This window comes from Protopterus annectens, chromosome 3.part1 (assembly GCF_019279795.1).
Source record: "Protopterus annectens isolate FY-2018-M chromosome 3.part1, PAN1.0, whole genome shotgun sequence".
NCBI lineage: Eukaryota > Metazoa > Chordata > Ceratodontiformes > Protopteridae > Protopterus > Protopterus annectens.
In genome coordinates, this window is record NC_056732.1 from 1,786,063,616 (window position 1) to 1,786,077,966 (window position 14,351).

Genomic DNA, 14,351 nt, shown 5'->3' on the forward strand with positions numbered 1-14,351 from the left:
GAGGGATCGGGGTGAAAATTAAAGTGGGGTTGTTCCTCACTGATAAGTTCTGTTTGGACAGAGGAACCAGGCAGGTATGTCCTTTCCCCCTTTGTTATTTGTGATGCATTTAGAATGATTAGTAAAGAAAATAAGAGACTCAGAAATTCAAGGACGTAATTAGTATAGTAATTAAGAAAAGTTGGCTTGATTTGCAGATGGTATTATTTTGTACCTGATAAAACCAGAAAAGGACATCTTGGTGACATGAAACTTTCTGAGACAATTTCAATCCTTTTCAGGATACAAAATTCATGAAGATATAATAAAGGTGATAGCTGTAAAATATGTACCCCACACAAACTGTTTCAGTAATACTCATATTTATGGGGACATTATAAAATAAAGTACTTGGGAGTATGAGTTAAAATTGGTTTTGTTATGGCAGGTAAGGATATGTGGGAAGAAACTAAACAAAAAAATAACACAAAAAATGAGAAACTGGAAGTTCTTTTTTATGGATATGAATAGCAAAATCAAACCGTGAAAATGTTTTAGTCCCTTTTGTTTTATACACAGATTAGGCATACTTTTATCAACCAGAGGTGAAGTTGTGGATAGCAATTTATAAAGATCTGAAGGATTTTATCTGGGAGAGAAAGAGGACAAAGTCAAGTGGAATAAGTTAATACTTCCAACAGAACAAGGTGGTTTGGGATTACATAATTTGAAGTGGTATTTCAGAGCTACACAGTTAAGGTTCTTGTACGTAGCACAAGCAGAAAGCTATAATTCGAGTGGAAAGGGATGATGATGAAACAGAGGGACACTCAGGAAATAAGTAGAGACTGGGATTTTGAATGCAGATCCTTAAAGTGAATAACAGTAACAATACAGAATATTATATATATATATAAAGTAGCAGAAAGCTAAGCCAACATGGGAACGGAGAAAGGAGATTATGCCAATAGGGATGACTGCAATTAAGGATAAAGAGACTAGGCAAGAGGGGGCTGGGATTTGCTGGCGAAAACTGACAAAGGAACCCATTTATTGAGAACAAATAATTAGACAGGGAAAGATAATAGAATGGGAAGAGACCAAGAATACATTTGGACATTCAGCTAGAGATTACCTTCCCTACCAGTGACTGATATTGACAAAAAAGAATAGGGGAGCCTAAATGAAAGACCAGCACTGGTAGAATTTTTAGTAGAATCTAGAACAGAAGCTGCTGTTAAAAAGGAATAATTAGTAGGGCATACAAAATACTGCATGATAAACGTAAGAATCAATAAGAGGAGGTTAGAACGGATTGGGAAGAGTGAGTGGATAAGCAATTCACAAAGAAATAATGGGGAATATATGTATGTGGCTCTCAAATGTGCAACAAAGTGTAGAAGCTTTACTATTTTTGCTTGGAAGTGTTTGCATAGGTATTTTTATACCCCAAGCAGACTCCAAAGAATTTTTCCTCAGGTAGATTGCAAATGTTGGAGGTGTGATGAGGAAGAAAGAGATAATTGAGAATACATTTTTGGGGGAGTATAATAAGTTGGCAGACTTGAACAATTGCCTGCAGACTAGTCTGGCAGAGTATGAACAAATAGATGTAACCAAGGAAATCATTTTTTGAGCTGTGATACAGAATTGAAATAGCCTAGACATAGTAAGCCTCGCTGAGTTTAATTCTGGTGGCTTCCAAAAAAGCAATTGCTAGAAAATGGAAATCAAAGTATAAACCAACAGTACTAGAATTAGTGAATATAGTAACTGAAATGAGATCTTTAGAAAAAGGTAGGAGCAAATTACATAGAAACACTACCTATTACTCCTTCAGCTCACAACTACACATAAATGTATTCATAAACCTCAAGAACGCTCTGCTCTTAGCTCCCCACTTACCCTTTACAACCCCGTTAGGCCTCTGCGATCTGAACACCAACATCTTCTTCGTGTTCATAAACCCAAATTACCTGCAGGCGAGTTATTATACTCCTGGAATATTGCCAGGCTATGGAATAACCTACCTACATTTATCTGTGTAGAACAAAGCCCCTCTACCTTCAAAACTGCACAGTACAATCATCTCCTGTCCAACTGGACGTCTAACTGTTCATCTGGTTCCTTTGCCGTTACTTAATTCTTCCAACCAAACCTCAGTCTGTTCTTATCCAGTTGCTGCACCAACTATTGTTTTCTTGATAACTCATAACAAACGTTTGATTTTTTAATTTTTCCTCCTGGTTTCTCCAAACTCCCTAACCACTCCCCCCTTCTCTCCCTTCTTTCATTCTCCTTCTCCTTGTAGCTCCTTCCTTCTCTCCTATCTTTTTTTTTCTCTTTTTTTCTACTGTCCATCCTCATTACTTTTCCCCTCCCGTCTCCCCTTTTCCTCTTTCTTCTCTTCTCTCTGCACATACCTTCTCCCCAGTTTATTTAAGTACTCCTCTTAGGTCTTTTTCTCTACACGCATATCCTACTGTTTCTTTTCTATGTAACACCTGAACTTAAATGCGTACCTTGGTGCTCATAACTGTATATCATTGAACAATTTTGATTTTGCCTAGTATTATGCCATGTTATTATTTCTGTATTATGAATATTTTTAATTTTGCTGTTAGTACAAATCAGTTTTATCTACCTTCTAAACATTTTTGATAATTTCTGTATGTAATTTTCTTGATCTTTTGGAAATTTTTGAAACTGTTTTGAAACTTTATGTATGCTTTATTGTTATCTTGGAGCTTTTCTCCCTGAGCTTTCAATGAAAATGGGTTTATTTTTGCCCAGTGGACTTTCCCAGTAAACAAATACCAATAAATAAATAAATAAAAAAATAAAGGAAATTGTGGGGACAATAAATGGAAAACAATTATTCCACAAAAAAAAGGCCAATACTTCAACCATAGGTAAATGAATTTCAATGCCAGTCCATCCAGTTAAAATGAAGTAAAACAAACTTTAATCTTTCATTGAGCTCAGTTAAACAAGGTAAGCGCTTTCATGGTTGTATCACACCACTTCATCAGAACATAAATGCATTGAATTGTGGTCCCTTATAAATATACTCAACAATTAAATGCAATAAATCTATACCAATTATTCTATTTAGAATTAAAGCCATACACACCCTTACTGAAATTTCTGATGCATCTTTAAACTATATGTTTAACATCTATCTTGGAATATTATAAAAGCATAAAAAACATGAACGTAAAAAAATATATATGTATATATATCACTTTATTATTTATTATTCTCACAAAATAAATTTATTTAAAAAGAGCCCTGTTCTTTAAAATAGGCTTCATTGGTATCTTTTCATTGAGGCCTTTGCATCTGTCGGCCCTTAATCTAACTATCCATCTAGTTTCTGAGGTTTCCGTTTTATTTATCAAATCACCTCCTCTTTCATTTGATAAAACCTGTTCCATGATTTGAAACTTAAAAGAATGTGTCTGCCCATATTCAACTACATGTTTTGCTAGGGCATTCGTCAGCGTGCCCTTCCTTATATGTAACAAGTGCTCATGGATACGAAATCTAAGTTCCCTATTCGTTTTTCCCACATAGAAGGATAAACATATTTGACAGATAGCTAAATATATAACGTCTTTACTGTTACAATTAGCTTTCACTTTAAATATATATGTATACTGTGTGTCTGGATACACAAATTTGTTATTCTGTTCAATAAATTGACATTGATTACACTTGGTACATGGTGATGTATCTGTCAAATTTACATTATTTTCTATTGATTCATGTTTATAACAAAGCATCCTCTTCAATGATTTTTTGTTTCTAAACATAAATGTTGGTGTTTCACCTATTAACGGTCTTATTTCTGGATCTTGGGTCAATATTGACCAATATTTCTTAACTGTATCAGTAACTAAATTACTATTGGTGGCATAATACACAGAAGAGTGAATTTCAAAAATCACTTCTCTCCTTAAAACTTCCTTTTGCAGGGCTAAAAGCCCTCCTTGCATCCCTTTATGTGGGAGGGATGTCCCTTATACCCCCAAACTTATATATACCAACTCCAAGATCTCACTACCTTGAAGAAAAGGGAATGTTTCAAGAAATGGCATCTAGGAATTAGTATATGTAAGCCTGTTCCTTCGACATTCATTCTCCATGTTTTGGGACTCACACTAGCAGGTCCCAACATTTGAAATGGTTACCAGAAGGGGCTATAAAAAAAACTTTTTAACAGAATGAAATAATAGAAATTTACCAACTTTCCATTGGTGTGTGTGTGTGTGTGTGTGTGTGTGTGTGTGTGTGTGTGTGTGTGTGTGTGTGTGTGTGTATAATTTAACTGCATATACAATTTTTACTGTCCATACACATTTATGTTATTGTCCTGCTGGATATGGTATTTCCTTGGCAGGAAAAAGGATGACTAACTTAAAGTGATGTGTCACTTCTGAGTTTGTTTGCTTGTTTGGCACAGAGTACTACGAGGGTTATGGTTTTAAATTCAGATTTCTCTCTTCCAGGATGAAGCTCAGAGCTTGGAGCCGCACATTACATCAGAATTTGCCAAGCTGCGACAGTTTCTCCAGGACAAGGAACAAAAGCTGGTCCAGCAGCTCAAGGATGAAGCTGCAGGAATTCTGGAAAAGATGACAGAAAACTTAGATAATATTGAAGAAATGAACAAGGCTATTCAGGATGATAAATCCAACATTGAATCAATATTGCAGCAGAAAGACCCTGTGCTTTTTTTCAGAGTAAGAAATTGTTCACATTCTGTTCATAATGAAATTATTTGGTGTCTCAAGCTGTAGCTAGACAAGACTACATAGTACTGTTCTGCATACCCAGTGTCTATATCATGGGATCTTTGTTCACTTCTACGGTCACTGGGGATGCTTTACTCATACCAAATACACAATGACAGATATAATGTGTATGTGTATGTATGTATGCATATCTGTGTGTGTGTGTGTGTGTGTGTGTGTGTGTGTGTGTGTGTATATATATATATATATATATATATATATATATATATATATATATGTATACACACACACATATGGATTCCTATCAGATCGCCGAATGCTCATTTGACTGAAACTCATTTCATCTAAACCAAATGACTGAAAACTCATTTCGCCGAAAGCTCATTTGACCAAAACTCATTTCACCGAAAATAGTACAGGCAGTGTATATGCCCTTTTCCCCACTGTAATTTGACCCTGGAGTTAAAATATATAAGTTGGGGAGGTGTGGGGGGGCACAGCCCCTCACCTAGCTTAGTTTTATACTGTCCAGTTCCTATTAACTAGGTAAGTTGGTAGTTTTTAACAACATTAGGTGGGGGGCTATGCCCCCCCGCACCCCCACACTCCCCTACTTATATATTATAACTCCAGGGTTGCACTACAGTGGGGAAAAGGGCATATACACTGCCTGTACTATTTTCGGTGAAATGAGTTTTCAGCTAAATGAGCTTTCTGCGAAATGAGTTTTCAGTCATTTGTTGTTGGTGAAATGAGTTTCGGTCAAGTAAGCATTTGGCGATCTGATAGGAATCCATATGTGTATATAAATATATATATATATATATATATATATATATATATATATATATAAAATACACAATGATAGATATGTATATGTATATATGAAAGCGCATGTGTTCATATGGTAGTAGATGATATATATGGTGACTTAAGAGAATTTTCTGAGCATCATCAGTCTTTGTGTTTAAACAGAAGCAAACAGTCTTTTCAGTATGTGCTAAATCCTTGAACAGAATACTTAGTTTCATGTCCCTGGTGTGCAAGCTAACCAGTTTCCAACTGTATTGTTTAAGGGTCCTAAAGTTTGACATTTTATAGGATATGATTTGCAAAATTCCTTCTATGGGTGACCTATACTATCAACATTACACACCCATTTATTAACCAGGTAGGCCCACTGGATGCACAGTCCCTTCACAGAGGAGACCTGGGAGCAAGTTAAGTGACCTGCTTGGTTCACAGAGTAGGCAAATTAAGGCTGACGGAGTGAAATCCTATAGAAATACAAACATGGTAGGCTAATGGCCTGGGGGCTTTTTAAGCCTAGCCAAACAGAATTTTCAAGCACCACTTGTTCCCTTTTGAAGATAGGAAATAGTCAAGTTTCAGTTTTTGTAGCACACCAGTGTCCTCTGTCCAGCAGAGACATATGTGCCACCACAGGGATAAACTTTCAGTTTTCTTACTGAGATTGTTGAATTGGGACAGGGAAGTATTTGTTTTACATGGATGGGATGCCTGTTTTGGAGCAGTGCAAGCCTCTTGGGATGTATTTGTTTCTCCAGCATGTCCTGTTTAGATTGCTGGAAAAGGTAAAATCCTTAAAGCAGATGTTTCTAATACTGTTGTTTTTATGGTCATGAAGCAGGTTCATCAGTACAGGATCTGAGGAGGCCTTATAGGATAGTTAGAGATCTGGACAGTGATCTAAGTGGGTCCCCATAATTCATGTGTTGGACTCCCTCGATTCTTTTGATAAGACATTTCTATTGGCACTCGAATTGAAGCCTGTGCCTTTGCAGGTACATACCGAAAGGACCATTTTACTCCATTATTCGTCTAATGGGGCGGAGCTTACATGGCAACCTGAATGCAGCACTTTTTTAGAGCTCCTTAAAATTACTTTAAATAACAGGAAAACAGTTATTCTTTCTAAAAAAGAATAGTTAAAACTTCAATATTTGTACTATCATCATACAATCTCTGGACTATCTTCTTGGAAATTTTCCTGTCAGAAATATTTGGAGTTTCAAACTGACCTTCAAACTGATCTGGGAAGATGAGTGCTTCAAAGAACTCACACGCAGAATCTACCCTGAGAAAAGAAATTCAGCAGATCTCTTCAACTCTACAAGACATTTCCCTCAAAATGGACAGTTTCAATGACAATTTAGAAAATCTGAAAGAAAAATGTCATAGACAAACTGAAACCTTCAGAGAACTACTTCAGCAGCATCAAACCAAAATATTAAACATCGAATAATCCTTATCTGATATAGATGGAAGGCTTAAAGAAGAGGAAACTCAGAGTGATTTTCTTCAACAGAATAAATGGCTTATTAACAAGTTGGATGACTTGGAAAATAGAGAAAGGAAAACTAATGTGAGAATCTTTGGTTTACCAGAAAAATCTGAAGGTGATGATATTACCTCTTTTCTTAATACTTGGCTACCGGATATTCTTGATTTGAAAGAAGGATTTTCATATGGCATTGAAAGAGCTCATAGAGCCATTGGGAAACCCATTCCTTCATCTTCAAATTCCACACCCAGGTCAGTCGTGGTTAAATTTCTTTCTTATATTGACAAAGAACTTATTCTTAAATGTGCTTGGAGAAAGTCTCCTCGGAAGTACATGCGAAATATAATCAGATTTGACAATGACTTTTCCTCCAGAGTTTTAGAAATGAGAAAGAAAGCTTGGCCACTGGTAAAATTACTCAAGCAAAACAAAATAAAAGCACAACTAGCATACCCTGCAAAAATAAGGATTTTTACTTCAAATGAAATAAGGACATTCAGTGACATTGAAGAGGCAAGATCTTTCATTAAAAACAATATAATTACAGTTCCAGAGGAAATGGACTGGTCTTTGACTACATCTCTGAAAAGATCTCCTGAGGAGAATATTTGGATTGATGTAAAGAAGAAAAAGCAAAGAACTGATTCAAAAAGTATTCTTTCCCCAGCTTCTCTCAAAGAATCAACTAAATCTAAAAATTCATGCTGAAGGTAACAATATAGGTATTTTCTATTTATCTTGCAACTATTTTACAATTAACCTTTTAGTAATACTAATAGTTCAAGTACATGCGCCAGACTTATTAGTTAACTTATACACAGCAGCTTAATATCTACAGTTTAATGAATTCAAATATTTTCATTTGATTGTGTTAGTAAGATATAAAAAATAATGTTTAGGGAAGGAAATTGTGTGTGTGTGTGTGTGTGTGTGTCTTTCGGCTTAGGGGTCGCCACAGCGGAACTCCGGTCCGCTAATGTTTGGTAGTGGATTTTTATGTGCCGAGTTACCAGCCCTGACGCACAACCTTCAACGAAGGCACACCCATTCACGCATGCCTCCACACAGAAGACGCTATATGTATATGTATATATATATATATATATATATCATAAATTAGTCTACTATAAACAAAGATTGTTTAGCAATATGCAAGTTTTGTATTAGCTTTCTTGACTTGTTTGAGCCATTCATATTGACACATGACTTTTTTAGTCAGTACATAGTGATTGAAATGTTATCGTAACTGATGCTGTTCGTAAATTTCCGTTAAACATTCCGAGAGAAAAGAGAAGCCCTTCCAGTACACGAGACTGACAGAAAAATCTTCACTTTTCATTTCACGAGCTTGCTAGTGTATTGTACGCACTAACGCGAATACAGTTCGCTCATTTCCGATGTTAATATTAAATCATAACATTCTCAAAACAAATAGTATTATCAATGCCAGTACAGTTTCCTAGTCAGGCTAGGCACTTGAGAACACAATTCAATCACACAACAGTGTTTTGCTCTTAAATAATTACCTTCTGTTCTTGTAAACATATAGAGAAACTCTGGAAATATATCCTGCTATGTAGGCTAGATTTTCTTTCTGCTAAATACTGAATAGCTTATAAAATATGAAGGAATTCTGTTAGTCTTTTTTTTTCTCTTTACGTGGGTTGTTATAGACACAAGCGTAAGAAGTTTACTGCACGACTACATACCATTTCCTTATAGTATTAAAGAGACAGTCCCTTATTTATGACTGAATTTTTTTTTTTTTTTAATAATTAGTCTAATCAGTTTATGTGGTCTTGAAGGAAAGATAATAAGGAACTTCAGGCTTGTGTGTTGTTCCAGCCACCTTTTTGCGGCTGCGGTGATTCAAATAATATATTAATATTCGGTTTCTGACTTGTTTATTCCCAAGCTGGAAACACTAAAGCGTGAAGTTGTTATGTTAAATCCTGGCAATATACACTAATGTCATAACCATTCAACCTTATTTCACCTGCCTTTGTGTGGCAGTCATAATTGTGTCGGTGTGTCTTGTTTTAGTTTGAGTGTCAAGATATATTGTTTGCTGTAATATACACTAGAGGTGTACAGTAGAACCCTTCTAGGTGGACATTGAGTGCATAGCATTGCAATTAAAATACATGTCCCAAATTAATTGGAGGCCACAACTTTAATATTAACTTTGAGGAGTGGACAGATAATTCGAGGTCGTTGACTACATTCTGTATAGAAATAAGAATATACAAGTCTACTTTTATCATTATTATTAAATGTGATCCGCCATATTTTCTTCCAAAATTGCCGGTTATAGAAGGGATGTGTAGGGATAATGCTAAACTGTCAGTTGAAAACCTTAGATATATGAGTAATACAATAATATGTGATTTCAGGTTTCACAAATATTATATTGTGCTGACAGTGTTTTAAGGAACACTATAAAATATATTAGCTTGTATTATCTAACATATAAAGAACATCCTTTTACTGATTTATGTTGTGTTATTTCCTTTGTACTGCAGTTTCTCATGAATGTGCACACCCTAGTTAAGGAATATATAAGAATAAGACTTTGGGATGCTTCTATGCTGTGAGCATTAATAAAGTATTAAGGAAAGATGTTTTAAAAGTTAAGAAATAACAGAAAATAACAATATGACTACATAAGAAAAAGAATGTATAAGGTATTAACTGATACTTAGTTTATATTATATAAAGTCACATCTTATGAGAAATTTATATCAGCATTATAAAGCTATAGTTTGATATGGTGAATGTTGAGAGCAAAACATTGAACAATCTTAACATACTATTTATTTCAGACAAACATTTAAACTTTAGGACTGTACTCTTATTGAATGTTCTCTTTTTGAAAATGGATTAGTTTGTAAGTAATCATCTCTTGGAACCTGATTAATTGAATATTTAATTACTCTTTAAATGGTGTAATCTAGGATTTTCATATGCAAGAAACTAGTTAGGGCTTGCATCAATATATTAATAAATGAGCTTTTATTGCAGTTCAGTGTAACATAATGAATATGATGTAGAACCCTGACCTGCAACCTCTTTATATAGTATAATTTGAAACATCATTTTATAAGCATTAATAACCAAAAACAATACCATGCGCTGGGTCCAATGGTTGGTTTCAAGAGATAAAGGTGAAACTTCCACAAATAGAGACTCCACAATAGGAAACAGTTCAAAATCACGTAGTCCGTACAAAGAAAAAACTGCAGAATAATAAAAGTCAAGCAGTTTATTGTTCCAAACTGTTAGCGCTTTCACCCGTAGGCTTCTTCAGACAGTACAAAGATACAAATTCATTCAAGATTTAAATACAGAAGTATCTCTAACTATTGGTTAAAAAATGAAGCATATGCACATATAAAGAATCCCTTGATTTAAAGGCATAGGGCATATATTAAAACAAAAAAAGCGCTAAACTTCATGACAAATCACATACACATTACTAATAAAATATATATTACTAATGAATTATATAATATATAAATATACTCACTAACCTAACAAAAATATATTAAATTACATAAAAACACTTATGTAGATATAAAAAAACCACAATCCCAATGCTAGTGTGACAATAATTATTCTTAACACTGAAATCTATATACAGGTGTACTCCCCATCCTGATGGTAATATCACTATTACTAGTATCAAAATTAAGGTCTATAGCACCTCTTCTTCCTCAAGAAGGGGGCTATATGTACCTTTTCATTCAAACCGGGCGATTTATCAGCCCTACACCTAAAAATCTAATTCATCTCCCTTTCTAATGTGTAATTGATAAAGTCACCACCCCTAGCATTTGGAAAAACTTCTTGTATAATAAGAAATAAAAACGTGTGCTGTGGGCCTGTGGACTTTACATGTCTAGCCAATGCATTAGTATCATTACCTAACCTTATCTGGTACAAATGCTCTCTAATTCTCTCTTTTAATGTCCTATTCGTTTTACCAATGTAGAACGAAGTGCAAGCAGAGCACCTAGCCAGATAAATGACATTTGAACTCATACAAGTTGTATTTGTACGAAACTTAAATTCAAAATGAGTAACCGGATGGACAAAAGACATACTAGTGTCAATGAAAGCACATTGGTTACAATTTCCACATGGTTTTGTGTTCGTACCTATTATATTACTGACACCCAGAGAAGGGTTTATGGTCTTATTGCATAGCATGCTTCTTATATTAGGCTTATTTTTGTAGCTGACCATGAGCTTTGGACCTACCACTTCCCTGATTGCTGGATCAAGAGTTAAGATCTCCCATCGATCCTCTAAAAAGTTCTTAATCGCCCCTGCATCCTGGGTATAAAACAATGGAGCTCTTATTACATGGGGAGTGGTCGTATGACCAGTATGTTCTATATTGCACGCCATAACAGGCTCAGAATAATACGGTCTTGCTACAGTAGAACGAAGCATGCTAACCTCTAGCTCCATCCTATTAAAGGTGTGATCATCATACCCTCTGTTCACAAACATCCCTCTCATTCTATTGAGTTCCTCTGTATAACCTATCTCACTGGGGTTTAGCCTGGCCGCCCTCATAATTTGTCCCTTCAAAACATTATTGAACACATAAGCAGGATACATGCTCTTCCTATGAAGCAGGGCATTCCTATAACATGGTTTCCGGTGTATACATGTATTAATAAGTCCATTAGGAAGTCTATACAAAAGAACATCCAGGAAAGAAATAGTTTCCTCTGAATAATTCAAAGTAAATGTTAAAAAACCTGTAGACTGATTAACATCATGAAAAAACAACAACAATTCTTCTTTGGTTCCAAACCAAAGGAAGAAAAGGTCATCTACAAACCTTTTATAAAAACCAATGTGTTCCTTGTAGGGACTAGTTTGGAAGAGATATTGTTCCTCCCAACAGGCCATAACAATGTTGGCATAGCTATTGGCACAAGAAGTGCCCATAGCCACGCCATCATTCTGTAAATAAACATTATCCCCAAACATAAAAACATTATTAGTGAGAATTGTTTCCAAAAAAAGAGCCAACAGATCAATAAACTTACTAGTATAATTGGAGTTTCTCCGTAAATAACTCTGAAAATATATAACTCCTAATTCATTGGGTATTATGGTGAACAAACTCACCACATCTAAAGTAACCTGTTATGGCGTGCAATATAGAACATACTGGTCATACGACCACTCCCCATGTAATAAGAGCTCCATTGTATTATACCCAGGATGCAGGGGCGATTAAGAACTTTTTAGAGGATCGATGGGAGATCTTAACTCTTGATCCAGCAATCAGGGAAGTGGTAGGTCCAAAGCTCATGGTCAGCTACAAAAATAAGCCTAATATAAGAAGCATGCTATGCAATAAGACCATAAACCCTTCTCTGGGTGTCAGTAATATAATAGGTACGAACACAAAACCATGTGGAAATTGTAACCAATGTGCTTTCATTGACACTAGTATGTCTTTTGTCCATCCGGTTACTCATTTTGAATTTAAGTTTCGTACAAATACAACTTGTATGAGTTCAAATGTCATTTATCTGGCTAGGTGCTCTGCTTGCACTTCGTTCTACATTGGTAAAATGAATAGGACATTAAAAGAGAGAATTAGAGAGCATTTGTACCAGATAAGGTTAGGTAATGATACTAATGCATTGGCTAGACATGTAAAGTCCACAGGCCCACAGCACACATTTTTATTTCTTATTATACAAGAAGTTTTTCCAAATGCTAGGGGTGGTGACCTTATCAATTACACATTAGAAAGGGAGATGAATTGGATTATTAGGTGTAGGGCTGATAAATCGCCCGGTTTGAATGAAAAGGTACATATAGCCTCCTTCTTGAGGAAGAAGAGGTGCTATAGACCTTAATTTTGATACTAGTAATAGTGATATTACCATCAGGATGGGGAGTACACCTGTATATAGATTTCAGTGTTAAGAATAATTATTGTCACACTAGCATTGGGATTGTGGTTTTTTTATATCTACATAAGTGTTTTTATGTAATTTAATATATTTTTGTTAGGTTAGTGAGTATATTTATATATTATATAATTCATTAGTAATATATATTTTATTAGTAATGTGTATGTGATTTGTCATGAAGTTTAGCACTTTTTTTGTTTTAATATATGCCCTATGCCTTTAAATCAAGGGATTCTTTATATGTGCACATGCTTTATTTTTTAACCAATAGTTAGAGATACTTCTGTATTTAAATCTTGAATGAATTTGTATCTTTGTACTGTCTGAAGAAGCCTACGGGTGAAAGCGCTAACAGTTTGGAACAATAAACTGCTTGACTTTTATTATTCTACAGTTTTTTCTTTGTACGGACTACATGATTTTGAACTGTTTCCTATTGTGGAGTCTCTATTTGTGGAAGTTTCACCTTTATCTCTTGAAACCAACCATTGGACCCAGCGCATGGTATTGTTTTTGGTTGTTATTAGTTTTTTATCCATTGCTATAGCTGGGTCCCAGCTCCGTTGTCTTGGTGTGTGCTTCGTTTGCTTCATATATATTTATAAGCATTAATGTTTATTTATATACAGAATACCATAGCTCTTATACTTAAACTTATCAGAGTGAAAGTAGATTACATAAATTATATGATTTACTAGATTCATAATTAATACTATTGTAAACTAATCTCATAACATTGACTATAGATTAGCTTACAAGATAATTTTTGAATGAATTGGTCATTATTCAGAATCTCATGAATAATAAGAAGGAACTAGATTCTCAAATATTTATTGGGATAGTTTGCTTATATTTTGAATGCCTGATCAAAATGGAATTGTATACTCATATTGTAATTTGTGACAAATTTTAATGTCTGAACTTTATATTAAGTATACCTTTATAACAAGTACATTTTGAAATGTGTCATTGATTAAAGAAGTTGTATATACTTGGGTTATTTTGAATATAACCTCCATAATAATATACAATGGAGTCTCTAATTTCTCAATAATATTTGTTTTTTTCTTAGCAATGAGGGTTAATCTGACTGAACTATTTAGTTATCTCAGATTGGGAATGTTATTCATTCCATGTTTGTTAAATGATTATTCTAAGTTTCTGTTTATACACTTGTATAGGATTTACTATTGTATATTTACTTGTTTTTCCTTTTGGCCTCTTTTGAACTCTAATCTATATAACACAAAAGGAATTAATAATCTATATAGTAGACCTTATAAATGTATGGAAGTTGCACAGCAAAATAACAACAAAATATGTCATCATTATTTAATTAGATGGACATTGTTCTACTTTCATTAA

The 14,351-nt window shown here is 34.5% G+C and overlaps 1 protein-coding gene across 1 annotated transcript in view; it reads left to right on the forward strand.

The window, feature by feature from the left end:
• Nucleotides 1-14,351, forward strand: part of LOC122797869 (zinc-binding protein A33-like) — a 350,409-nt gene that overhangs the window by 137,656 nt on the left and 198,402 nt on the right. Inside the window, exon 3 of the mRNA XM_044066392.1 lies at nt 4,491-4,724. Within this exon, the coding sequence (XP_043922327.1) occupies nt 4,491-4,724 (234 nt within the window). The remainder of the gene's footprint in view (nt 1-4,490; nt 4,725-14,351) is intronic.